This window comes from Bacillus rossius, chromosome 1, assembly GCF_032445375.1.
Source record: "Bacillus rossius redtenbacheri isolate Brsri chromosome 1, Brsri_v3, whole genome shotgun sequence".
Lineage (NCBI taxonomy): Eukaryota > Metazoa > Arthropoda > Insecta > Phasmatodea > Bacillidae > Bacillus > Bacillus rossius.
In genome coordinates this window covers 5,018,204-5,046,167 of record NC_086330.1, presented here as the reverse complement: position 1 = coordinate 5,046,167, position 27,964 = coordinate 5,018,204, and the positions used below count along the sequence as shown (strand labels likewise).

Genomic DNA, 27,964 nt, shown 5'->3' with positions numbered 1-27,964 from the left:
TTGTTCTGAGTCCCCGACGCCAGACAGCCGGTTGTTCGTCAAGCAGGCGATGGGCGGAGCTAGTTGGCAATTGTAAACATGGCTGACAGTGAGTCCGACTGCAGCCCACAGAATGAACAAGTAAAGACGGTGTCGACGGGTCCGCGGGTGGTGACTATCTACAAGACAGAGACAGGTTTCGGCTTCAACGTGCGGGGCCAGGTCAGCGAGGGCGGACAGCTGCGGAGCATTAACGGCGAGCTGTACGCCCCGCTTCAGCACGTATCGGCCGTCCTGGATGGCGGGGCCGCCGAGAAAGCTGGCATTCGTAAAGGAGACAGGATTTTGGAAGTGTGAGTCTTGAAACAATTCATTAATGCGCTATGCTCCTTCCACCGTTTATAATTATTGTTACGTCTTGGAAACCTTCTTGGTGCAATGTGCATTGTATTTTGTCACGTATAAGATTGTTGTTTCCGTTATTTGCAGTAGAAATTGACTATGAATTCACATATACACCTGGTGTGAGACGGTAACAATGACAGCGAAACTGCGTGTGTCTAAAACATCTGGTGGTATATATATTTTTTTAATTTTGTTTTATTTTTTATTGGGCCCCTCATTGACTTGTAGGTTATGTTTGTTCACTTATATCTATTGTCAGTGGCATCAACTGCCTTGTCAGCGAAGCTGCTGTGTTTTCTGTGCAGTCCTTTTACCTAATTACAGCATTTGGGATGTTGAGGTGTATAAAATGCTGCAGATATATGTGTGTGCATACAGCATTTGCTGCACAGATTTTGTCACAAAATTCTAAATTAGAGGAATAAGAGTTGTAATGCAAAACGTGCTTTTGCTGAATAGTTAACCAAGAAACCACCACTTTCAGAATTTTTATTTTCTTCAGAAAAGCCCTTAACCTCCAAAGTTACCGTTTTCACATCTATTATTTAGTTGGGTTGTTCTCTTCCCTACTGATAGATAGATATATAAATGTTAAAAGTTTTAATGTTTGGAAGTGTGTTACTTACTCTGTCTTTTCTTTTAATATTGAATGGATTTGAATAAAATTTGAAACAGGCAGCCCATACGGTGGATTATCAGCATACATATAATTACGATATTACACCCCTGAAGGAGTGCAAATGAGTTAATTCCGTTTTAATAAAACATAAATTAAGGTAAGACTGGGCATTAGTTATTAACATACACACACTTGGTTTTTGTTCTCTTTGTCTGCCAAGCAAACCCTGTGAATGCTGGGAGTTAAGCTGTTGTTGATGTAAAGGCAAGTCAAGCACAAAATATTGGAATTACCTTGTGAGTACAAGCTAAAATAGCATGACTATGCAATTATGGTAATGGCTATGTATTTCAGTGATTTCAGTGGCTTTCCAGAACTTAAATTTATGAACTAAAGCAGCATGCATGTTGACATGTAAGTATGAAATATTTATAGAATACTACACAGATAATGTTTCTACTTGCGGCTCACTAGAACTGAAAGAAAGAAAAATTGGAAAATATGGTTTTCACATATTACACACGTCTCTAAATTTACTACAAAGGGATGGTTTCGTAATTCCTACTAGTTTGTAAAACAATTACAATTTTATAGGTATCTTATATTTACACAATTTACAACATTCATTGTTTACCCGTGTGGGTTTTTAAAAATTTTTTTGGAGAATTTAGTCTATGTAGGTGTTGTAATAATGAAATTCGTTTAAATAATGACTTGATTGCAATTTTAAGGACGTTTTAATGCTTATATTTCATGTTTGTTGTTTTATTAGAATAAGTAATTGTATATTACAAAATGTTAGTTTTGTTACGTTACATTTAAAGTACATACGTACTTTTTTGACTCCCATTGTAATGAACACGTCTAATGCAAAAATTTGTATTGAATTATTATTGTCGTTCATTTTCTGTGAGAAATACATGCTGTGCACTGAAGTAGCTGACACATTGAATTTTGCAGTTATTCCAGGGAATTCTTTGATTACAGCCATCATATATTCTGTGTTTGATATGGCTGGTGTTTAATGTAGGTATCCCAGTTTATCCCTGGATTCTGATGGCTTGATCCTGTTGGCTTGATCCTGTGGTACATGATGCTTGCTGTTTTAGTTCAGTACATCGGAAAATCCTGCACATAAAAAATTGCAAAATAAGAAAGAATAATGATTTTAGGTTGACAAAAAAATCCTTTTTATTTAAATTACGATCATAATTCATTATTATATTACAATATTTTTTTTTATGTACAGGGTCTTACAACGTACCTAATTAAAACAGCAAGCATTATGTACCAAGGATCAAACCATCAGGATCATGCTATCAGAATCTTCTAAAGTGAAAAAATAAAATAAGCAGACAGGTTCGAGGAAAATAAGATTTTATCAAACTAAAAAAATAATAATGCACTCTTTGAACCAATTACGTTTCTAGGATGACCACAATAATTTTTAGGCTTATCAGAGCTATGCCTTAAAAATTGTATTTTAGATGCAAACTCATTATCAATATGTGAAATTTTTTATTCACTTTGAATGAATAATCAATAAAAACTTAAGGACAGAACAGCAAAAGGTGTGCGTAGCTTCTGTAAATGTCTGTCGTGTGTGTGCTTTGGATATTAATGATATTGATCACTTCATGATGATGCTGAACAGAAAATCTGGAAGAAACAACAACACAGACGAAACCAGCAATAAAATAAATAGATATTCTGAACACCACCACGACATCAGCACAGATAAACACAGTACTCTTACTACAACAATACAGTTGCAATGTTTCGGGAACAGATGTCTGCTCGGGTCGTCATCCTCAGATACACTGTGACTGTAACATCCGGTGTAAACCAGCCATCACATGTGTCCATGAAATTGTTGTAAATCAATCTCCCCCCAATTGCAAGCATTATTTCAAAGAACAAATCACTGGAAACACCAAAAGTAATTTGGCTTCCATTCCTGGTGGGGTCTAGTCAAAAATTTTCTTTCTATTGGGACATGTAGCAGTAATTTTAGTAAGCCGGTGGTGTTGATGCAAGTGGAAAATATTCTGGAAAAATATAACCATATATATACATATATATTATTTTTTTTGTAAAATATTCATATTTCCATTACGGATATAGATTTACATAATTCAAGGTATGTTGATATATGTTATGCATTATGCAATAGCTTCTTTTCTGCAGATTAGTAGGGTTTTGTTCCTATCAGTTGATAGAACCTACTCCCAAATATTAAGAGAGCCGTTATGTGGTAAGAAAGTCTAAATTTACGTTGTTTTTTTTTCTGTGGATGAAATTTATTTGTGATTTTCTCTGTAAGTATAATCAGCTCTGAAGACGTCATTTCAATGAGACATAAAATTCTATTTAATTCAATTTGCGGGGTTATTATCTTAACTGTTTTAGCTCATTTGAATCCAATTTGAGTTTTGAAATATTGTAATGAATGATTGACTTTAAGTCAAATCACTTCATACACACTACTGCTGGCCTTCATGCCATTTCAACCACAAGAAAAATCAAAGTGTGTTGATGGCTGCTTCTTTAGTAAATTTAATATTTTAGAGAAATGTAGATTTTCAATTTTTTCAGAGCTCTTATTATGTTTGTTTTTGTGGTGCATAAAGGAAATTGCAAATATTTTGGAATGCTGCAGATCTATTTTTATTGATTTATTTCTCAACTGCTGCATAAATCTCCTTTGCCTATGACATGAAGATCGGAATAACTTCAAAAAAAATAATTGAGTATTTCTTGATCACAACTTTTTCTGACCACTACACAATCCCTTTGAAACGGTTTTTCTGCATAATTGCTAGGTTATATTCCACATTTAAAAACATTTAATTGAATCTCTTAAAAAAAACAGTTTTACAATTTTATATTTTAAAAACTTCCTGTTACTCGTTATTTACTAACTTTCCTTAAGGACCTACTACGGGCTTAATTTCACAATGATCTAAACTATTTAAAATTCCCATAGTTCCATCCAGAATTTTGAGAACACTATTTAGGTATGCCAGCTCACTGCTCTGCTTATATAAGCATTGTATTTTTGTTTTCCAATTATATGTGTTCCCTTTTTATTTCAGTATCATTAAACTTTTAAAACTAGTCAACAGATGATGATAATATAAATACATTTAGTTTTTACTTATTAAAGTGAATTTTAAAAAAGTACAGTTATAATAAATTACATTCTCATATAAATCATTATGCATTTATACCAAACATATATCACGTACAAATATATATCATATATACGAATTTATTTATCAGTAATGAAACATTGTTAAAAATGCCATTAGTTAACATTTACAAAAATTAAATTACTGATGGTTCGAAAAAACGTAATCGTACATGTTTGTACATCATGCAGTCCTGCCTTGCATCTTGTGTTTTGGTGGTCAATTGTATTTAAACTTGTGGGAACTTGGGCAAGGGTGAGAGGTGGTGATTGCAGCCATTGGTGTATCCTTGAGAGCCGGGGGGGGGGGGGGGAGCATGGGCACCTGATATTCCCATTGCGAAGTTGAAAAAAAAATAAAACAATGAGCAAGGCCCTGTTTTTAGAGAAAGATTGTAAGCCATCCTCACAAACTATTATTAAAAACTCTTAATATTTTCCATTTTGATATAAAAAATTATTATTTTGGACATATGCTATGGTTGAAACTATATCTCATAGAAAAATCTGAAGAATGGACAAAGATCTGTCTGATGACGGGAATAGAACTCAAGTTCCCAAAATGTCGCATCTGTTTTTTTTTTCTTGGGAAGCCTATTATGTTCCATTGTGCTGTCATTGTTGTGTTGCCAGAATATCTGCTTAGTTTCATCGCTGGGTTTGCTTCTGCGTCGCGGTGTCGTTGTTTTGTCCAGATTATCCGCTTATCATCATTGTAGGGTTCCCCTGTTGTTGTTTTGTCCAAAATTGTTTGTCTTTATTTACTGTTCTTGTTCCAACTGTATCGTTGTTGTCAGCCCACCGTGTTCCTCTGTGCTGTGATATTCTTCTGACAAATTCGTTCCGCGAAATTCCTTGTGCATTTGACATTGGCTTCTTTTTTTTTGGCTAGTTTTCCGTGTATTTGCGGTCATCTTTCTTTGTTCGTTCTTCAGGTTTTCTTTATGACATAGTATTCACCAGCAATGACGTAAGTCCTAAATAATAGAACGTGTTTCTTCCTTTGCTATGGATCATGGACCTTCAACCCCCGTGAAAGAGGTGTAATTCCGGAAGCGTATCTCCCCCCCTCCCCCCAATTTCTTTTTCTGTTTTCAGCAGGATACGGCCTAGATTGCAGCCAGGGGGGTGACAATAGATAGGACGAACTGAATCCTTAAAAATTGGATCATACCATGTTTCACCAACTTCGGGAAAAATAGATTACAAGTTTTGATCTCTTTAGTTTATTACATGTACAGTTGTTATTAATTTATGTTAATGCAAGTTGCTGTTACAGTACTATAAATTACTTCTATTCTAATTATAAATAGTTTTAAATTAATTTAAGTTAATTTTAGTGAAAGTAGTCCTATACTACATTTATTGCGTCATATGCAATATTTGAACTGTTAGTAAAATTAATTAACGAGTCAATGTACTTAAGTGCAATTGTTGCAAAAAAAATGGTTCACCACTTATAGCTTGACACCTTAATTTAACTCAAGTTAAAAATATATGTCTTGTAAAGAACGTAAAACCGTATCACACATTCTCGTAACAATAACAGTGAGGCGTGATACGTTTACACAATAATTATCGAGGACAGGTTGAGGTTGCTTTCGCCGTTTATATAAACAAAAACACGAGCAAAGTAAAGTAAATAGAATTGATGTGCCGTATTTGCACCAAGCTTGTGAACAAAGATGCCAACTATCACGCGCTAAACCTTCCTCAGGTTGTATTTGGCTTTAATTTTTTTCGTTGTCAAATTGCAAAGAAATGATATGATCGCAAGCAACGACCTAGAGATATATAGACTGCTTATCACACTGCTTTCAGCGCCAATTGCTGCTGTCGACGGCATACTGGGGAACTACAATCCGAGCGAGAGAGACAGAGAGCTGATTTGACAGAATGGTGGGCAAAACATAGCTGTAAAAGCATTGGTTCTTATGGGAGAAAGATGTAAGTTGCTAGTAAATTCCCTAAAAATGTAGGTTTTTCGCAATTTTACAGTTTTTGCGGGTAATACTTAAAGATGGAACGAGTGAAATATAATTTTAAATACAGTTTCGTCGTAATGCGATGTGTAGGTACGACATTAAATGCGCTAGAAAATAGCTAACCCTTCTTCGACCCAACGCTTGTGACCAATATGTAGATCAGTTATTGAACCTATTATATATGTATTTCGTGTATGTAATTTGATACAGTACATGGAATTTATCTCATCACTAAGTACTATTAATTTAAAATAATCGACTGCAATGGAATAATGACCACTTTTAAATGATTTGTGTGGGTTTGTTATTATTGTAGTCGTATTCGTTCATTACGAGTTTAAGTTGTGTCTTTACTGTTAATATTTCAGATTCAATGCAATTACATAATTAACTTAGTACATTGCCACTTTTCTGCTGTCAACGTACGTCGTCTGCTAACAAAGCACTGTTTGCCCACCATTCTGTCAAATTCAATTGGAATCAAAAAGATGGCCTCCCACTAGCAGTCTATATATCTCTAGGTCGTTGATCGCAAGGGTTTTGTTTACAAATTTAAGCGAGCGATCATTACTATGGGAGTGGCGCCTCTCCCTTTACTTACTCTATGACTGCGGTTGTGGGCGCCGGTTTAAGGAGGTACTGTAGCTCGGAGGGGAACGACATGCTGTGCGCGGGAGGGGGAGGGGGGGAAGGCGAACGAGCGGGCGTTGCTCCAACGATACGAGCTCGCGAGTTCACACAGACCTCGAGGTCCGCCTCCCATTGGCTCGCCCCGCACGTAGTGGGAGCAGGCCGCTACAAAATCTGAGATAACCTGCATGATCAGAGCGTATAGGCCTGAGACGCACTTAGTCCTCACTACCCAGACCTCTCCCGCACACTCATAGTTTTAATTAGGTTAGGAAGAAAAAAAATCGAGGCAGTCTTAGGGCCCTTGACGTGTTAAGGCCGGTCCACACGCAACGTTTTCATTAACGATTTACCTGCGCAGGTCACATCGTTGTATACAAGACGTAGTGTGTAGACAGGTAAACTGCGCAGGTTTTTGAACTGCGCGGAGACGGAACACGGAGAAGGAAAAATGGCCAAGAGCATTTATGTCCGCGCAGTTTAGTCGACCTGCACAGACTTGTCGTAGCGTGTGGACACTTCCTCCGTCTTCTCCGTACACGGGGCTCAGTTCTCCCTCGGTATTGGTGCCGGAACAGTGTAATCTGTTAAACAATGACCGATCTGCGACAGTGTTCACGTGAATTTCTAACAGAGTTCATTGGTCTGTACAAGTCCTTTGCGTGTTTGTGGCGGGTCAAATCAAAAGAATATAGCGATAGGGACAAAAAAAAAGTCAAGCGTATGAAGCACTTGTGCAAAAATACAAAGAGGTTGACATCGCGGCTAACATAGATAAAATCACAAAAAAAAAAAACACATTCACATTAATTCTTTGAGGTCGGTATACCGGAAAGAATTGGCCAAAGTAAGGAATTCTCGCAACTGCTAGGATAAAACTTGGCTGCAAACTGTGTTGTGTGGACACGGCTAAACTACAACCTTTTGTTTGCACAGTTTTGCCTGCGCAGTCAAAACTGCGTACAAAACGTTGCGTGTGGACCAGCTTTAGGTGACACAAGCGCCTTCCACACGGGCGACGGTGGCGCCGAGCTCTCTACTCGGGCCACTCCTGGCGGCGCATCGAGGTACTACTGCTCAGACTCGACAAGCGCGGGTTGTTGTACTGCGGCTACTTTGGTTCACGCCGTGTTATCATTGAAGTAGAATCAAACCCAGCGAATTGGAATTCAATATAATTATGATCAGGGGCGTAGCCAGGGGGGTTTTTTAGGGGTTCAACCCCCCCCCCCCCCTTTAGCCCCAAATATTTAATTAAATTTCTTATTCATCACTCAAACAAATTTCATATTAAAAATTAATACAAATTTACCATTACAATATTTAAATTTAAGTACCGAAAACAGCTAAAATACCACTATTTTACACCTTGAAATCCAAATTTTCCCGGGGGAGGACCCCCGGGCCCGCCGCTTTAATACGGGGGGGGGGGGGGGCAGGCTTCTTAACACCCCCCATACACAAATCCTGGCTATGCCACTGATTATGATGCCTACATACAGGGGATAATAGTCACTAGATAGGTCCTACGATGGCTTATTGATAACTGTGGAAAAAACTTGTGCCAACGTGAGAAAGCTATTTTAAACTATATAATTTTATGTTGAATAATCTGACTTTTATGAAGGAATCTGATTTTAATTTCGAAATTTACTTTAGTTTACTTGTTTAAAATCATTCAAGCTAAATACATTATTTCTTTGATATTTTGAATGTAGGTGTTGGTGTCACTGTTCGTTTAAAAATTTAAAACTGTTATAGTTTGAATTTGAAACGAATGCAATTTGGTATTACTTTGAGTTATTTAAAAATTTGAGATGGAAAAAGTTAAGAAGAAAACTTTTAGAAAGAGATGTTGGGTGCCGCACTGTGAAAATATTAAGCCTAGAAAAAATGTGAAAATTTTCAGTTGAAAGTAAATATTTGACAATTTGCAAGTAAACATGGGGTTGTTAGGTTATTTGTATTTGTTGGACTTCAGAATAAGTTATTAATTTGATGGATAGATGATAACCTAAGTTATTCTCCGAACGATTCTAATATTAAAAAATTGTGGGGGGGGGGGGGGGGGAATTAACAAATATTTCCATTAATCTGAAATAAAAAAAACACCATAGATCCTATACAATATGGAGCCCTAGATCCTGCGGTATTGGGACAAACAAAATTACCTTCTTAAACAATAACATTGAATTCAATTTTTGTACATACATTTAATAAATAAAAAACCGTTCGACAACTATTTTAAAACCATAATCTAACATTATGCATTAATAAAATACGTATTTAAAATACATTTTTGCATGGTTTATTTCACGCTGGTGGTTGGTATTATTACATTACATAGTGACGGTTATCCGAGAAAAAAATAAGGAAAGAGGTTCAACCTGGGAGTGAAATCTCCTTCTACTTCTATACTCCTTACCTACATCAATAACATATTACGATGGGAAGATTTTGCTGACATGGATGCTTTAAGAAAGAACAAAACAGGTATATGTAAATTTCTTTACGTCTATTTTAAATTAAAACGTTTAAAAATATTACATTCATGAAGAAAAATCCAAACCTTTTTGTACAAATAAAAAAAAATTGCTTATTACAATTTTGTTTAAACCCAAAACAAGAATTCGTGCCATCGCATTTTGTCACACATGTTGACTGGTTACTCCATTACACCATGTAGGTCTAATTGTTACTAAAGTTAGCTTTCAGCATACCTGAAACTGGTGCAGTTTCAGCAATACAAGATCTAGGACACAACGATGGAACTCAAATTGTGTTTGTAAAAGAAATTTCGATAACTCATTCGATTCTACTTCGGCACAGATCGTGTACTACAAAACAATCCGCAAATTTTTTCTCTGATCGTTAAAGCTGACCGTGGACCGCCTGTTTCACTTTGCACTGCAGTTTCACCTTCGTCCAGTCCCACAACATTCAGAGTGCTGTCAGAGTCTATGCCATCCCCGTATCTTCAGAGCTGTGTAGTATGCGACAGGCACGGCTACAGCATCCCCCACATGACATGCTTACTAACCATCATCAACCGTTATGAAACACCATTTCCGCAATGTTTTGGGCGGAACAGTATGGCGATGGTGGGATTAAAATGTGACTTCAGCTACGTCACGGCATGCTATTTCCCCAACATTTCCTATCTCCATGCTCCCAGTATCCTTTTTTTATTCAATCAATCTCAACTGAAAGTTTATTTCATTCCTGGAGGTTGTGGACTACAACTCACAGCTGTCGCTTGTCCACAACAGCTGTGATAGGCTGAGCCAGCCACAGATGTTCTACAGATGACAGCTGCCATCTTATTGAGAGGTAATGCTCGATAATTGCTTGTACTGGCGTTTCATCACAAGTCTGAATAAAATAAAATAAGGGCGTTTATGGAGGGGGAGATTATTTAGTTGACACTAAAATATAAAATGTATTTTTGACGTGACAACGTCTAATAAATCTATGAACGCCGGCTGCAGGCATGAAAAAGTGTCCCGTAACGCACATTTTCCCACTACGATGTGCCCCTTTACGCTCATTGTACGCTTGCGCCGCATCTCTCTTCCACTCGATTGGAACAACCATCGATTTGACTTTTCAATCATCTTTTCGTCGTTTGAATTATTATTATTATGTAATTTAACGATCGTCCACCGATTTTCAGCACAAACAGTACGGTAATTTAAAAGTAATGTTGAATTTTCAAATACGTTTTTGTACGAACAATGGTGTTTTACAGTTACACATAATAATTCAAATTACACCCGGGATCTTTTTCACAATGTTTTAAAAAATATTGTAACACATTATAAATAATTTTTGTGTATTTGGGATGCGTATTTGTTATAAAATCGTATTATAAAAACGAAATTATATTATTCCCCTACGGTTCTGCCATCTACGGTGACGAACGCGAACCGAACGAATCGCACTATCCATTCGCTTCCGCGGCAACCAGGCAATCGTTAATACATATTTTCATTTGTTTATCGCGAGGGGCGTTATTATTAATGAATTATAAATACAATTTCGTGCCCGGGGCCACAATTGCATATCATTTTGAGCACTGGAAGAAATAAAAACGTAAAATATTCTCGACGAATTTTAATCTCGGCCCCAGCGCACCACGAGCGTCTGGGTTGGAGATTAAAGCCGAAATTCTTTCTTAAACTTAATAATACTTATTTTGTTAACTGCAAAGGCATTTTTATTAAATTCTACGTTTAATTTCACGACGAACAAACTTCGTCGTTAAATGTGTAATTGCGAAAAAGTGTAAAACATTCTCAACGATCTTGAAGTTAAATAGCAAACATGTATAAAAGTTATAGGTAGTTAAAATAATCTCTTCGTTAAAGTAACAAACATATTTAAATTAATGAGTGCAAATAAAAGTAAATTTATCAATTAAATTGTAGATTTCATTTCACTCCTTTGTATCCATTCAAAATAGTGATAATTCAATAAAAAATATTCAATTTTATTCATAAAAGTATGCAATCATTTCATCAATGTTTTGTTATGACGTCACGTTAAAGTATCGTCCGTTTTACAGACAACCAATTTTTTTTTTAAATTTTGTAATTGGCCCTCAATTAAAAAAAATATATATATATTGGTGCTTGTTAGAAGTTATACTTACGTGGTGTAATGAAAATACTAACTTTAATTTTGCTTGCAAATAATTAATAAAATAACAGAACTAGAGTGATATTATAAATGCAGTTTTGCAAACTATATTTTCAATCAAATTAATTTTTTTTAATTAGATTCAGTATTAATATAAACATGTGTGTAAAATTATTTAATTCACAAAAATAATCAGGATACACTTTATTTTATAAAGAAAGTCAATAAATATGCTGAATGATAATTTTAATTTATTAATTTAAATTATTTACTAAGTAATTAATTTATTGCTAATAAATTGTACGTACGGGAACTTAAACTCACTTATATACAGTAATATTAAAAAATATATATCTTTTTTAATTATATAGTCCAGTACTCCATATAAATCAGTAAATTATAAGATTTAAAAGCACGTATATACTTTTTATTTATATATGTAGCATTTTTTTCCATCCAGTCATTTTTTGTTGAATGCTGCGCGCAAGGTAAAAATGCAATCTCATATTTCATAACGCGCTGAAAGAAGTTAAAAAAAAAAGAGGGGTTGTCTGTTGTCTGTAATGTCGGTTTACGGACGATAATTTTACGCGATAACGTCGTAAGAAAAACATTGATAAAAAATTGCATACTTTTTAATTTTCAAATATTATTTACAGTTTTTGCAAATTTAATTTAAATAATTTGTTTAAATATAATCACGAACAATTAGTTAAAAAAAAAAGCCCGCCTTAAACCTGTTTGATATTATAGAAGATTTTCTCGCACGGTGGTTGGCCGGTTCTTGCACGCTCGGCTCAGGCGGAACGTGACAATGAGTCATGCTTTTAGGTGCGTGCAGCCGGCGTTCATCGATTTATAAGACGTTATCACGTCCAAAAAAAAAAGTAAAATTGGCATCCCTGCTGAAGGCGGACGCCTGCCCCGGTACCGCAGTGATCTGTGTCGTGTGTCGCCGACTGGACGGCGCGTGTTAGTCCAGGAAACCAAGACTTAAAAAGGCACAAACCTGTGAAAAATTTGTCCAAAGCTGAATTTTTGCACAGTTGTAGATTTGACTATGCTTAATAACATACCGAAAGTTTACCGCTGTAGACCTTGTGCGTATCACCGAAAATTTGCATTTAAGTCCTAGATGACAGCGACTTACATCAGTCCATTAAAATGCTACCTATTTGTACAGTATTTAATTTAGACTGTCCATAAAACTACCAAAATAATCTTGAGACTCTAATACAGCCATTAATGTTGTAAAAAGCATAAATTGTTAATATTAAAGATGTGATATTAAGCGATTAATTCATGACATATTATTTTTTATTTTTGCCACTCAGATAAAAATACTATTTACACCAATTTGAAGAGTCCAATGCGAAAAATGTCCAAATAAATGTTTTTGGTTATACCTTTATCTTTAAGACAGTATATTTATAAAGAGTCTAACGTAATTAGTTGGCTCATTAAAGCGTCCCGAGCGTTGCAGTGTACTGCGGCCGTACTGATCTCTCACGGCCACTGCCGCGCAGTTCCAGCGCGGCATTGCGACACACTGCGTACTGCGACACTCATTCAACTGGGTCTTATTTAGGGATTACTTAAAACATAGCTCATTAATATGAGAGGGTGTATGTTACATGTAATGAGATATGCATTTTTTTTCTTATATGAATGTTTTTTGATACAATAAAATTAACAATAAACGATTTCTGCTTGGAACTTGTAAATGAAAAACTCTAGAGGACCTCTGGTTTTATATCTGCATGGATTTATTATGTTTCAAAAATGTTATTATTAAAAATTATTTTTTTAGGAACAATTATTTTTTTTTATTTCTGATACATCTATTTATTTAGATCAGAACAAAGCAAATTTTAATGTAGCCTGTATTCGACAAAATGAAAAAAAAAATATTTACTTCTTTAAAATCAGTTTACTACATAAAAATTGAATAAAACGATACATCGTAAATGTACTCTGAGTTTTTTTCCACTTTTACAACATAATTCCTATAATAATAGTTTTTTTTTTTCAGAAAATAAATAAAACACGAGTTGTGTTGTAAAACGTATAGGTAGCATTACATATTCAGTTTTTTTTAAAATAAGTTAATGTATTTGAGTGCTGCGCCTAGCTGACGTCGTTGGATTGCTAGTGGCAAAGAGCGGTGGTGGATGTTTTTGCAAGAGTTTGACCGTATTTTATGACCCTACCTGTGAGAGGGTGTTCGTACCAGAAATCCTAACGGTTAAGGAAACTATCCATTCTCTGTAGTCACGTACAGGTGTGCTACTCGCGCAATATCGTCAAATATCACAACTTTCCGGGACGTTCGGTCATTTCTCGGTTAGCTCTGGTTTCACCATAGTAAACGGAACAAAATCTTGTCTGTAGTGATTTCATATTCCTATTACCGTAGTAATATGGCGTTTGAGGACAAACCAAGTATGCTGTATACTGGGAGCCTACTTAAAAAAAGTATTTATAGAGTTATTAAATTATTTACGAAACACAATTTTGTGGATCGTTTGGGAAATTATCATTTAGGACTTAACTGCTCGTTATTGGTGTGATCACAGGGGATCATCGGTAAACTTTTGACATGTTACTAAGAAACTTTTATTCTACAACTGTACAAAGTTTCTGCTTTGGGATAATTTTCCATGTTTCTTAACAGCGAAATTCGTCCCGACCCCAAGCCGAATTCGGCAACCTCACAGTAGTACACACTACACGGCTCGGATAGCTTCAGGGGTCAAACAAATTGTATGAGACCCTTAACAAATATACCCATTTAAAGAAGAATAAATATGCAACAACGTTTATTGAAAGCGATTTTCACGTAGGGCTCTTTATATTTTTGTAAGATGTATTAACTTTTCCGTAAAATTGAATGAAAATGAATTTCTCAACTTTAATGATTTAAATTGTCTATTTTATATAAAGATGTTAAAACTGTGTACTTTTTATTACTATCCTCAGATAGGGCAATGATTCGAGATTATTTTGGGTTCCATACTGTCAGTCTACTCCATAAACTGCATTTGCAATATCCATTATTGTGGATCGTTGCAAAAAATTGACATTTTGGGCTTAACTGCTCGTTTTTGGCGTGACGCACAAGGTTTGCATCGGTAAACTTTTGATATGTTACTAAGAAACGTTCACTCTACAACTGTACAAAGTTTCTTCTTTGGAATAATTTTCCATGTATTGAAAGTCTTTGTTTCTTTACAGCGAAATTCGTCCCGACCCGAGCCTACTTCGACAACATCGCAGTAGTATACACTACGCGGCTCGGATCGCTTCAGCGGTCAGACTAATTGTATGAGACACTTAAAAAATATACCAATTTAAAGAAGAATAAATATGCAACAACGTTTATTGAAAGCGAATTATATTTTGGGCTCTTTAAGATTATGTAAAATGTATTTATATTTCCTAAAATTGAATGAAAGTGAATTCGTTAACTTTAATGATTTAAATTGTCTATTTTATAGAAAGATGTTTAAACTTTGTACTTTTTATCACTATCCTCAGATAGGGAAATGTTTCGAGATTATTTTGGGTTCCATACTGTCAGTCTACTCCATAAACTGCATTTGCAATATCCATTATTGTGGATCGTTGCAAAAAATTGACATTTTGGGCTTAACTGCTCGTTTTTGGCGTGACGCACAAGGTTGGCATCGGTAAACTTTAGATATGTTACTAAGAAACGTTCACTATACAACTGTACAAAGTTTCTTCTTTGGGATAGTTTTCCATGTATTAAAAACCTTTGTTTCTTTACAGCGAAATTCGTCCCGACCCGAGCCTACTTCGACAACATCGCAGTAGTATACACTACGCGGCTCGGATCGCTTCAGCGGTCAGACTAATTGTATGAGACATTTAAAAAATATACCAATTTAAAGAAGAATAAATATGCAACAACGTTTACTTCAAGAGATTTCCATTTTGGGCTCTTTAAGATTATGTAAAATGTATTTATATTTCCTAAAATTTGAATGAAAGTGAATTCGTTAACTTTAATGATTTAAATTGTCTATTTTATTGAAATATGTTTAAACTTTGTACTTGTTATCACTATCCTCAGATAGGTCAATGTTTCTAGATTATTTTGGGTTGCATACTGTTAGTCTACTCCATAAACGGCATTTGCAATATCCATTATTGTGGATCGTTGCAAAACATTGACATTTTGGGCTTAACGGCTCGTTTTTGGTGTGACGCACAAGGTTTGCATCGGTAAACTTCTGATATGTTACTAAGAAACGTTCACTCTACAACTGTACAAAGTTTCTTCTTTGGGATAATTTTCCATGTATTAAAAACCTTTGTTTCTTTACAGCGAAATTCGTCCCGACCCGAGCCTATTTCGACAACATCGCAGTAGTATACACTACGCGGCTCGGATCGCTTCAGCGGTCAGACTAATTGTATGAGACACTTAAAAAATATACCAATTTAAAGAAGAAGAAATATGCAACAACGTTTATTGAAAGCGATTTCCATTTTGGGCTCTTTAAGTTTATGTAAAATGTATTTATTTTTCCTAATAATTGAATGAAAGTGAATTCGTTAACTTTAATGATTTAAATTGTCTATTTTATTGAAATATGTTTAAACTTTGTACTTTTTATCACTATCCTCAGATAGGGAAATGTTTCGAGATTATTTTGGGTTCCATACTGTTAGTCTACTCCATAAACTGCATTTGCAATATCCATTATTGTGGATCGTTGCAAAATATTGACATTTTGGGCTTAACTGCTCGTTTTTGGTGTGACGCACAAGGTTTGCATCGGTAAACTTTTGATATGTTACTAAGAAACGTTAATTCTGCAATTGTACAAAGTTTTTTCTTTGTGATAATTTTCCCTGTATTAAAAACCTTTGTTTCTTTACGGCGAAATTCGTCCCGACCCGAGCCTACTTCGACAACCTCGCAGTAGTATACACTACGCGGCTCGGATCGCTTTAGCGGTCAGACACATTGTACCAAGCTCTCAACAAATAAACTAATTTAAAGTTTAAGAACTTTGCAACTACTTTTATTTAATGTTTTCACATCGGGCTCTACGTGTTTTGTAATACGTATTTTTATTTGTGCTCTTTTTTTCAGAACACCACTCTTCTAATATTGTTGAATAAATATCATATTTAGTAAACCGTAGTGAAAGATTTTTAAATTTAATCATTGAGAATAATGTTTTGAGTAAGTTTTGGTTTGCTATTCTGAAAGTATACTATAGTAATTACGTTATAGTGCCATATTGTTGAGTGGTCAATAAAGTATTATTTAGGACTTAACTTCTCGTTTTCGGTGTTCCGCGCAAGGTTTGCGGAGGTAAACATTTCAAATGTTGCTAGAAAACTTGAATGTTACCACTGTTTTAAATTTCAGTTAGAAGCAAATTTTACAAAGATTAAAAATCTTCGATTTCGTGGGAGTGAGAGTGGCCACAGCGCTTGCGGCTGTGGCTCTGTCGCAGTGCGTAGACGACATTGATAAGCTCGGGAGTCTCTAGTTATCCTATAAATTAAGCTAGACTTTTGAGAGATATGTCCCTGTAAAGCTTAAGAACTATGCAACAACTTTTGTTAAAGAAATATTTGCGTAAGACCCTTTATTTTTAAGTGAATTGTCTTTTTATTGCCTTGACTGATGTAAAAAAAACTTATTTCATTAATTTAACATTTGTTTCTTACCTTTAATATTAACTTTTAGAACTTTATTCATTATAAATGTGAGTAGTAGTGCTTTAAGATTATTTTCATATAGCTAAAGAGAGTATACGGTAAAAAGTGCGAAAATGGGAAGCATTTTAATGAACTGCTGCAAGTCGCTGTCATCTAGGACTTAACTGCAAATTTTTAGTGATACGCACAAGGTCTACAGCGGTAAACTTTCGGTATGTTATTAAGCATAGTCGACTCTACCACTGTGCAAAAATTCAGCTTTGGACAAATTTTTCACAGGTTGAAACCTTTGTTTCCTGGGCTATGTGTCCAGTGGGGGCAGTGGGGCAGGAAGGCGGCAAGTGAACTAGCCAGGGGCGGGGGGGGGGGTGCCTACTATCGACCTGGGCCCCCCCCCGGTGCGTGCGCTTGTTCCCAGCTTTCGGCGCGCGAACTCTGACCTTCCGCGGGCCGGGGTCCGCGCGCCGTTTTGACGGACAACCCTCCTCCATCTTCCCTCCGCGTGAAGCCTGCGTGCGCCGTGTCCTAGCACGCAGCTGAGTTACATCTCGCCACGTGACCACGGGGGAGAAACTCTAATTACCGAGACTGAGACCTAGTTTTTTGAAGTAGTCATGGGCCCGTCCGCTAGATGGAAGTTTTCATAATACATTGCTGACGTAACTACATTAATTTATTAGGAGAAGTAATGTATAAGCTATTATCAGGCAAACAAACCAGTGGAAATTCACTCTATTTAGGTAGCCACTGATTTTGTGGTGTGTAATACAATGAGTTTTTCCACCTCCTACTCCTTTATTTATTACATGACGGTCAGTGGCGGATCCAGGTTTTTGGTTTGGGAGGGGCTTGACCCAGCTGAGGCTAGGCTTTATCAAGGCAAACACTAAAACAATAGTGGACCCAGATGCTTTTGGAGGGGGCTTGAGCCCCTTAGCCCCCCCCCCCCCCCCTTCTCTGGATCCGCTACTGATGACGGTTTATTACAAAACGCATCGATTAAATTAGTTTTGCGCCGCCAAGGAGATAACTTAATATAACCAAAAAAACGTATTAACTAAAAAAACTTTGTATGAGAACCTCTATTCCAATTTGTTATTTGCTGGTAGTTATGGGCCCGCCCAACAGATAGCGACACAAGTAGCGTGAAACATGGTTTCAGTTTCCACTGTAAGAGTCGCGCCTCAATATATCTCCCTCCTTGTTCTGTGCACGTGACCAGGCCGGGCTCTGTCCGAACTGGGAGTGAAATGTGCAAGATGCTTGTGTATAATGTTCGCAGACTTTCACGGCCATTGTCTGAAGTAGCTTGGCTTCTGGGTTGTAGCCGTGTCCTTGGCGAATAATTCACCCATGTTTCGGTCGATATTACAGTCGCCCTCATCAGGGAGCAGTTACCATTGGTAATTTGGTAATTGGTTATTAATAATTATAGTCGGAGCATCTGATATAGCATTCCCTTGAATAAACAACATAAGATTTTGATTATTACCACCATCTTTAACTTTATTAATTATAAGCAGTAGGTATAGTTGACACCGGATGAACATTATATCCACCTTTAGCATCATTAACAGTAGGTAACTGCTCCCTGATGATGCCGACTGCAATTTCGACCGAAACGTCGGTGAATTATTCGTCAAGGACGCGGCTACAAACCAGAAACCAAGCTACTTCAGACAATGGCCGTGAAAGCCTGCGAACATTATTGATGTTACAAAGTTGCAATCACACAGTATATTGGCATAAATTCGCGTGACACCAATGAAGTTTTAAAAATTGCTAATTTCAATTAAACATCGTTGTTACAATAAAATTTTATTGAAAAAAAAAATTAATGTAAACGACCTGTTCGTCTGGCTAATGACGATTCTGGTTCGACTCCCGGCGGGGGTCCTGCTAGGATCCTTCTCAATTGGGAAACTGGGCGGACGTTTCCGCCAGCCGTTAGGACTTTCGGCGGGTGGGGAGGTGGCGGCTCTTCCGTTTCCCCCATCGACTCCAATCTCTCTCCCCCCTCCTCATCATTTCGACGGGCCCATTGGGGCCGACAGATTAGATAAATTTAATCTACGTATTGTACGTGCTGTATAGTATAGTAGTTTTATTGTCCAAGACGACTACAAAAATATACAATTATATTGTACATGTAGTATAGGACTCGTCAAGAATATTAAACATTATGAATACACATTTATGTACAATCATATACACATAAACAAAAATAATAGTAAAAAACAAATAATGTTAGTCATATCATAACAATAATACATTTTTAGCATAGTTTGGCTTCCATTAAATCATTAATAGAATGAAAACTGAATTTCAATATCAAATCTTTCAGTTTTTTTTAAATGCAGAAAGTTGATTTTCTGATTTAAAATGTGGTGAAAGTTTGTTATAAAGACATATAGCAGAGTATCTCGGACTATTTGCAAAACATTTTGTACGATGTTGTAATATATGAAAATTATTTTTTGTTCAAGTCGAATAATTATGTAAATTGAAATTCTGCAGTTCATTCAACTGTGAATACGTATGTGTGTTTGTATGTTTGATAGTTATTAATTGAATATAATTCACATTTTACATCCTAAAAAAGTATATTTCTTGGCCACTTTTGTCATTTATTTTACTGTCGTACGAAATGCTTCCTAATATTTAAATTTCAGGCCAGCGCACAGTGTGCAATATGAGAATTCTGGAGGGACAAAATTCGAAACTCAAGCCGATGATGTTTCCTTTTGCTTTTATTTGCTGTTTTAATGATTATTTAGTTAACTAAATGATTTCTGACAATTTTGGCAGCAAAATTTATAATATTTATAGAAGACCGCACAGGATTACATTACTGAAAATCATTTACTTTGCAAAACAAAGTATAATTTTTTTTTCGAACCAGACTTTACCTGTTAGTGAAAATTCTTTAGTTAATGTTTTTATATAAGTAGAAAGTTTTTAAGTTTTTATAAAATTAAATTTATAACTATAGAAGCGTTTTTCTGCCATCCTTTGAAGTTAACAAGGTTTTTACATAAAATATTTAAATATGCAAATGTCACCGAACAACAGTTATGGTTTTAAGTGACACTGATCTTAATTATAGAGCAGGTGTATTTTTTTCATGCAGTTTGAAAATTAATATATGAATACTTCAAGAAATGTTTCTCATCATCCACTAATGAATACAACACAACGCAACAAATTTTAAAGCATGATAAACTTAAAATAGTACTCAAATAAAGCTATTGTCATCAATATGACTACACACAATTTTAAGTACTTTAAAAATATAAAGCAAATTAACACAAACATTTGTTACAGATGCTAGGGGAAATATTTTGGTAACAGTGAAGCGAATTGGAGCAAAGGCAGGGCGTAAAACATCACATGTGTAAACACTTATTACATACAAAGTTTAATTAAATTATACAGATGTTTTACACACAATTAATGTCATTTCCTTGCAATATGTAGGCTACCCAAAAATAGTTTTTGATTCAAGTAAGCTATCAAATAACTGACTAGTTTCAACACACTATTCAGATGTCCTCTTCAATATCATCAGTATCACTTGCACTTCGCGATCTTGCACTAACTGTCGTGATGTGCGGAAGTGGATTTGCCAACAAGCGCAATACTTCAGAAGATATTCTTCCTGTTCTCCTTGGTGGACGTTTTCTCAGAGCAGAGATAACTGGATCTGAAGAAATCAGCAGGCGATTAAGCAGATCCTTGTTTGTTGCTGATCTCAATGTTTTTCTTGTATACCCAACCCTGAATCGCCTGCAGTCTTTATTCCGCGCTTCTTGGGCTTCTTCAGACAGCTGTCCAATGGGCGATAAACATGATTCGATGATGGCAGGACCATGTACCAAGAGTTTGTGAACGGTGACAGGCATATAGAACCACGAATACAAATCCAAGTAAATTTTTCGGGTCTGTCCAGTATATTTTTCAAACGCCTCAACATTAATACTGTAACCACTTGATATGGATTCCAGGATAACATGGAAGTGATTAATAAGGGCTTCATTAATTCCAGTTAAAGATGCGACTTCACGTGCATTTTTGAAGAATCTCCTGGCAGTATTTCCATTATTTGTGTTTCCAATACCGGGTATTGGCGTGTCAACCACTAGACCCAACTCATCTCTAATTTTTTTCTATATTTCATTTTTTCTCGCTTCATACTTTGATCTATCACTTGATCCTCCGACCTGCCACTTTTTTATATCCAACCTGTAAGATATATGCAGCAAGCATTCGAAGCACCGAATCCAGGAATGGAGTGTAGACAAACCAAATGCATATGTTGATGCATCTACATTTGTTTTATGTGATATTTCGTTTTTGTTCATTTGTTTAGGAGATGCTCCACATAAACACTTTTGTGATGACCGATTATTGGACAAAGCGTTACAAATTTTTCCATCAACCATAGTCAACATTGTTTGACGAACATCTCTTTCATTGCCACAAATAGTCATTTTGGTTGGTGACAGTTCATTTATTTGTTTCTTGATGATCTTACTTTAATCTTGGATTAATGCTTCTGTTTACTTTTTAAAGAGACATTTTATCGCTCGACAATATCTAGTAGAGGAAGGTCTTGGATTCTGCCAAATAATTCGTTTATGATCTTCATTTGTGTGGAGCTGCAGAGGAACAAATGATATACATAACGAAAAGATATTCGTCATAGGGAACCTCGCTTGTTTTTTTTCTCAAACCTCTGTTTAAATATACTGTGGCCTGAACTGCCATCACAACCCCACTTGCATATTAACGACATGTCATTGATATCACATTCAGACAGCATCTGGTTTACTACTTCATTTTGCACTAGTAAAATGTGTTCAATGGTGTGGTTAAGAAGGGCTTGTAGATTTATTTCGACGCTCAGATCAGTGATCAAAATAGCTTCTTTAAGTGGGTAACACATTTGTTTGGCTTCCTGTAACATGTAATATGGTGGATATATACTGCAGTTTCTTTCTTTGGTTTGAGACTGCAGAAGTTTGTATTGGTAGGTTGTTAGTTGTGCGTCAAGAAAAAAAGTCAATGCCTCTTCATTTGTGTACAATATAGGTTCATTATCGGACATTCTTGCTTTCTTTATTTTTGTCGCTCTTTGTGGCGATGCTGTAGATAATTCTTTAACAATATCTGCTGCATCTCTTTTCCCAGCAGCTCGTAAACTTACTTCAGTGGCAAACGAAATCACTTCAGGAGTCTGAGACTGCAGCAAATGTTGAACTTTCCTCCTTTTACTCTTTCTGCTACCATCTTTGAAACGCTTCTTAGGGCGTCCAGCATCAGTAGCAGGCGATGTGCTTGGCCCAGGTGTATTGCAGGGTTGTGTAGCAGCAGACTAAAACATTGCCAACAGTTCATTTCCTAGTTTAAATTCCCCCGAAGCCATTGTGTGTTTCGCTGTACAAATCTATCATAATGCATTCTGCTTTGCGCCCAAAGTTTATTCAGTTTTATTAAAAACAACCTCACTCTATTTTTTAAGATAGTTTGAATGTTTTCTGGCACTTCTTCCAAGACAAAGAAACTCACTACGTATTTACATACTTTTTTCGTGCCTTTTTGTTTTCTCACTACGCAACCAAATGTTAAAGAGATCGCCACGTGACATGCGCAGTACCTCTGAAAAAAATTAAAAACCATCAATCGCGCAAATATGCGCAGAATATTAAAGCGAAAACATTTAATATAAATATGGAGCTTTGCACTGCAGAAGTTTAGTGAGGGTATATTGCGGACATTTTTTTTATAACTCTAATTGAAATTTATGACGTTTACATTTTATTGTTATTTTTCGCAAGTTAATAAATTATAAATGTATGGATAAATATTCACAATTTAGTATGCGTTACTCATACAAATTAAAGAACATACCTTTATGAACGTCTTCCATGATCACAAAACAAGAAAATACCACTCGCACTAACTGTGCCAGCTCTTGAAAGAGCGCACTCCGCACCAATACTGCCCCGGCCGGGAGCACTCCTCCGATACAGCTCTCTTATCAGATCTCCAGAAGGCACGCAGCATTTTTTAAATGGTCAACCAAGCACAATACAGAATGGTCTGAAGTGTCTACGATAACATTTCAATAACCACAACCCATAATTAAAAAGTCGAAAAAAAATAGTTTTGTCCCTCTAGATTGGTCATATTGCACACAGTGCAGCGCCGACAAATTTGTCGTCTTAAAGACAGTATTTTTATTTACCGAATTATGTTTTTATCGCATCTTCGCAGGTCACGTTAAGTGTCTGCACGAATGCGCTATAAGGGAGGCTGTGAACCACCTCCATGCCGGACAGACAGCTGGAACAGCCAATCAGGGCTCTCACAAATTCACACTAGCGCGAGCCAAACCGAAAATGGAACTCACGAGGGAATATCGAGTTGACGCCTAAATTTCTGCATGATAGACTTCCACAGTTTGGATTTGAATGTGGGAAAAAGGCACATTAGTATGCGAGTGCATTATAGGCTAACAAACACGTTATTAATAGGGACCGGAAAAATTCGCGGGTTCAATGACCTGTAGGATGAACTCCACAGTTCTACGTACACTCGGTCAAATGTCACCCACTCATTGGCTGCTGTCTTGTGAGACGTCCCAACGTAGCAGCCTGTGGTTCGATAAAGCCTTAGGTTGGGTGTTTCTCATTGGCCCAGAGACATCCAGGTGAGTTGTGAGCCAATAGCAGTGGCACCACTGAGGTATAACTATTTGTATTTTAGCCTATCGCGAAATGAATTCGCGAATATTTCCGCTTCTAGTTATTAACCATGCGAGTGAACTACAATAGGAGTAAAATTAGTAGTAATATAATTTAACACGGCATGTCAATAATATCGTAACACTCTTGCCGCTAGGTTAGAATTGCCCCACCTCCCCTTCTCCCCCTTCACAATTTTGGCGAGTCACAAGTCTCGGCGCATTGGACGATACTTTCCGTTTGGTTGCGAGCGAGTGCCAGGAACAGTCAGTTTCCGCATTCCCGCGCCGCTCCAAGCTGCCAACCTCGGAAACAAAACCCCGCGTCGCTAGGGCTTCAGGCCGTAACGCGCTGATTTGCTCTTCCGTTTATAGAGGTGTAAAAGGAACGAAAAAAAAAAAAAAAAAATTGGTTGTCTGTAAAGTCGGTTTACGGACGATAGTTAACGTGACAACGTCATAACAAAACATTGATGAAATGATTGCATACTTTTATGAATAAAATTGAATTATTTTTAATTGAATTATCACTATTTTGTATGGATACAAAGAAGGAGTGAAATGAAATCTACAATTTAATTGATAAATTTACTTTTATTTGCACTCATTAATTCAAATATGTTTATTACTTTAACGAAGAGATTATTTTAACTATGCCTTTTATACATGTTTGCTATTATCTTCTTTCAATCTGTGTTATTCTGTTAAGGATAGGATGATGATAGGAAAAGTAGGAAACGATTGGGAGTGTTTCAAGTTTAATCTGCCTCGAAAAAAGTCAAATCGATGGTTGTTCCAATCGAGTGGAAGAGAGATAGATGCGGCTTAAGCGTACAATGTGCGTAACGGGACAATGAGTCATCCTTTTTCGTGCGTGCAGCCGGCGTTCCTCGATTTATTATACGTTGTCACGTCAAAAAGCGTACCCGTTATATTAGTTACTATAACAATTAGTACTCGTTACTATCGTATCGTTATGTTACTCGTTACTTCTGATACCTCATAACATGCTATGTAATGTTAGAGCAACGTATCGAGTCGTATTGCGTACGCGTACAGTATGACGTCGCGCCGTCGCAACATTCGTAATTTGTTGAAAACATACTTATACATTAGGTACATACCAAACTTCGTAAGGTGCATTTTTTTTTTTACATTTTCCGTATTTTGAACCAGACTTGTGTTTAAGTCATTCTAAATTTAATTTGATTTAATAGGTAAAGTGTATAACTACAAGTGAACTGTTCCATACTATGTAAAATGCGAGTAACGAAATGCATTCGTGTGTAACGTTTCGTTACTCGATACTAGATGGCGCACCCGTTACTCAGTACCGAATACATATACGGTTTGCTACAGCTCTATCCGTTTAGCCTACATTTCACAGACGAGAGAGCCACACCCGAAGTTCCCCGAAGTTTCATGCTCGCTTTTTTTTTTCCGTACCACAACAGGTGTATTTATTTGGGATGTAGCTTACTCATACGTCATACGCCGTTCTATCTCATTGTATAAACCGGTGTGGAATTAAATTTTGCTGTCGACTAGGATATGTTAGCTACATTATAAATACTTTAAAACATTGTGGATGGTTGGTTATATTAGGTAAGTATAGCTATATTAAAAATACTGTAAAATCAATTTATGGTTGCTTAGCAAATAACTTTTTAATATGTAGCTATCCTAACCTAATTGACCATTAGTTATCATTAGTTGTTCAAAATAAACATTCACGGTCACACGTCAAACGAAAAATATGGCGGTGTAAAAATAAATACCGTTGCCTTGTTTATGGTCTTTCCTTTTAAAAACACCGCCATATTTATTTACAATGAACAGAGAAAAAAAAAACGGAAGATGCGCGATCGGGCGTTTGGCTCTCTCGTCTGTGAAAAAAAGGCTTCCCCTATCCGTTTACCGCGTGCCTGGACTCGCTGGCAGCCATGTTTGTTTACGTCCTAAATTCCTTAAAATAATCTGCGCATTCGACCACTGCACTGCGGTTTATCTCTGTTGTTTACGACCGTGTTCTGTTCTCGTATCTCACAGTTACTTCAAAGATGTTTCGTGACCGTGATGACTAATATCATTAAATTGCAATTTGCTACGTGCCAGTGCTCTGTCGAACAGGGAGGCGGATAGTGAAACGTAAACATCTAGCGCTCCCGGATCCTTTTCCGTTTTGACGTGACTTCTAATAAATAGATGAACGCCGGCTGCACGCACGAAAAAGTGTCCCGTTACGCACATTGTCCCGTTACGCGGTGTCCCGTTACACTCATTGTACGCTTGCGCCGCATCTATCTCTCTTCCACTCGATTTGAACAACCGTCTATTTGACTTTTTCGAGGCACATTAAAATTGAAACACTCCCATTCGTTTCCTACTTCTCCTATCATCGTCCTATCCTTAACAGAATAACACAGATTGAAAGAAGTTAAATATGGAGTGCGTCGTTTGCCCTACAGGCGTTTGCCCTAAACGCATTTTCGAAGCATATTCTCGCATTTCTCATTCCAAACAGGCGTTTGCCCTAAAAGCATTTGCCCTAAAGGCGTTTGCCCTACAGGCGTTTGCCCTACAGGCGTTTGCCCTACAGACGTTTGCCCTACAGGCGTTTGCCCTAAAGGCAGTTGCACAAAATGTTTGATAATCACATTCGGACCAAGCTCCGGCATTTGCCCTAAAGGCGTTTGCCCTAAAAGAAGTTTTTCGACAGTCATTTTCTCTACAGGCGTTTGCCCTACAGGCGTTTGCCCTACAGGCGTTTGCCCTAAAAGTTTGCGAATTTTCAATAATCCGAAAATTAATGCTTGCCGGCGTTTGCCCTCAAGTCGTTTGCCCTAAAGTCGTTTGCCCTAAAGTCGTTTGCCCTACAGGCGTTTGCCCTACAGGCGTTTGCCCTACGAACCTTTTCAAAGATAGATGTCCTTACGTGTGTCGCCCCTGTTGACAAAGTTTGTAACCATTCTCCAAATGAGTACAAAGTACAAAATTCACAAATTAGATGGCAGCACATACAGTTTTCTTTCCCAATGTTAAAGTCTACGAATGCAGCTGGTAATTGAACCTTACAACAGATGGTGCGCCAATCTCAGTGACTGGATTGTATTTTTTAAATAATTTTTTAACAGAGAGGTTAATGTAATATTTTCCAATGTGGGGGGGGGGGGGGTGGTTAACTAGCGAACGAATTAACTTATTTTAATATTGCTGCTATATATAAAAACAAGTGTAAACAAAAGGAGGTTACAAAAATTTATTATCCTTGCCTGCTGGAATTTTCACTTAAAACGATGACCCTAAAATAATTTAAGGCAGAGGATTATACATATGCATTTCTAAAAACATTTTCAGTGTTTAAAAGTTACTGTTAAAATAGCCTCCGTGACCTTCATTCCCATTTTCAATTTTTATATAACATATGCCCAACTAAATTTGTCGTTTTATTAATATGTTTCTAGAATGTGGTGAAAATACTTCCATCGAGAGTGTGCATATTTTGCTAATTCGCCCAGACCATCTATAGCTTAACCCCTAATAAGTTTTATGGGAACAAGTGAAGTATAATAAATTACCTACACACAGACACAGCGAGGCTCTTTTCAGCGTAAATGTTACATGTCAGGTCAAGATTCAAGAAAGGTTTAGCTTGGGAGAAGAGTCCTTTCAAAAAAATGTCAGGTAGGAGCCCTGGTTCAATACACAAGAAAGTCATTCGTAAAAAGATTCGACATGGCACAACTCGGCGTAAACTGGCTTACCAAGAAGATAGTCAGTTGATACTAAAACGGCGTGAACTCCAATCGACTAAACCAAATGTTGACTATGGATTCTCATCAGGGCAAGTTACTGATGTACAAGGGTGTGATCTTTCTGAAAATGAACTATTAAGTAAGTGTGAACATTACATCGCGTTACTACAAGTCACTTCGGAAGAAGGAAGGAATATTGTGGAACAAACAAATATGCATACAATCCCGCAAGGAAAGTCGTTCTGTGTGCGGTGGACTAGTCACATTATTATTATCGAGAAATACCATTACGTATTTTCATTATTTTATTTTGGG

The 27,964-nt window shown here is 36.6% G+C and overlaps 1 protein-coding gene across 2 annotated transcripts in view; it reads left to right on the top strand.

Moving 5' to 3' along the window:
• The first annotated feature begins 19 nt into the window (after positions 1–19).
• Positions 20–27,964, top strand: part of LOC134531425 (sorting nexin-27) — an 86,258-nt gene continuing 58,313 nt past the window's right edge. The window contains exon 1 of one of the 2 annotated variants that reach the window (XM_063367130.1): positions 20–332. In XM_063367130.1, coding sequence (XP_063223200.1) covers positions 79–332 — 254 coding nt within the window. In that variant the 5' untranslated portion in view covers positions 20–78. The remainder of the gene's footprint in view (positions 333–27,964) is intronic. The other variant, XM_063367136.1, reaches the window with a different exon arrangement.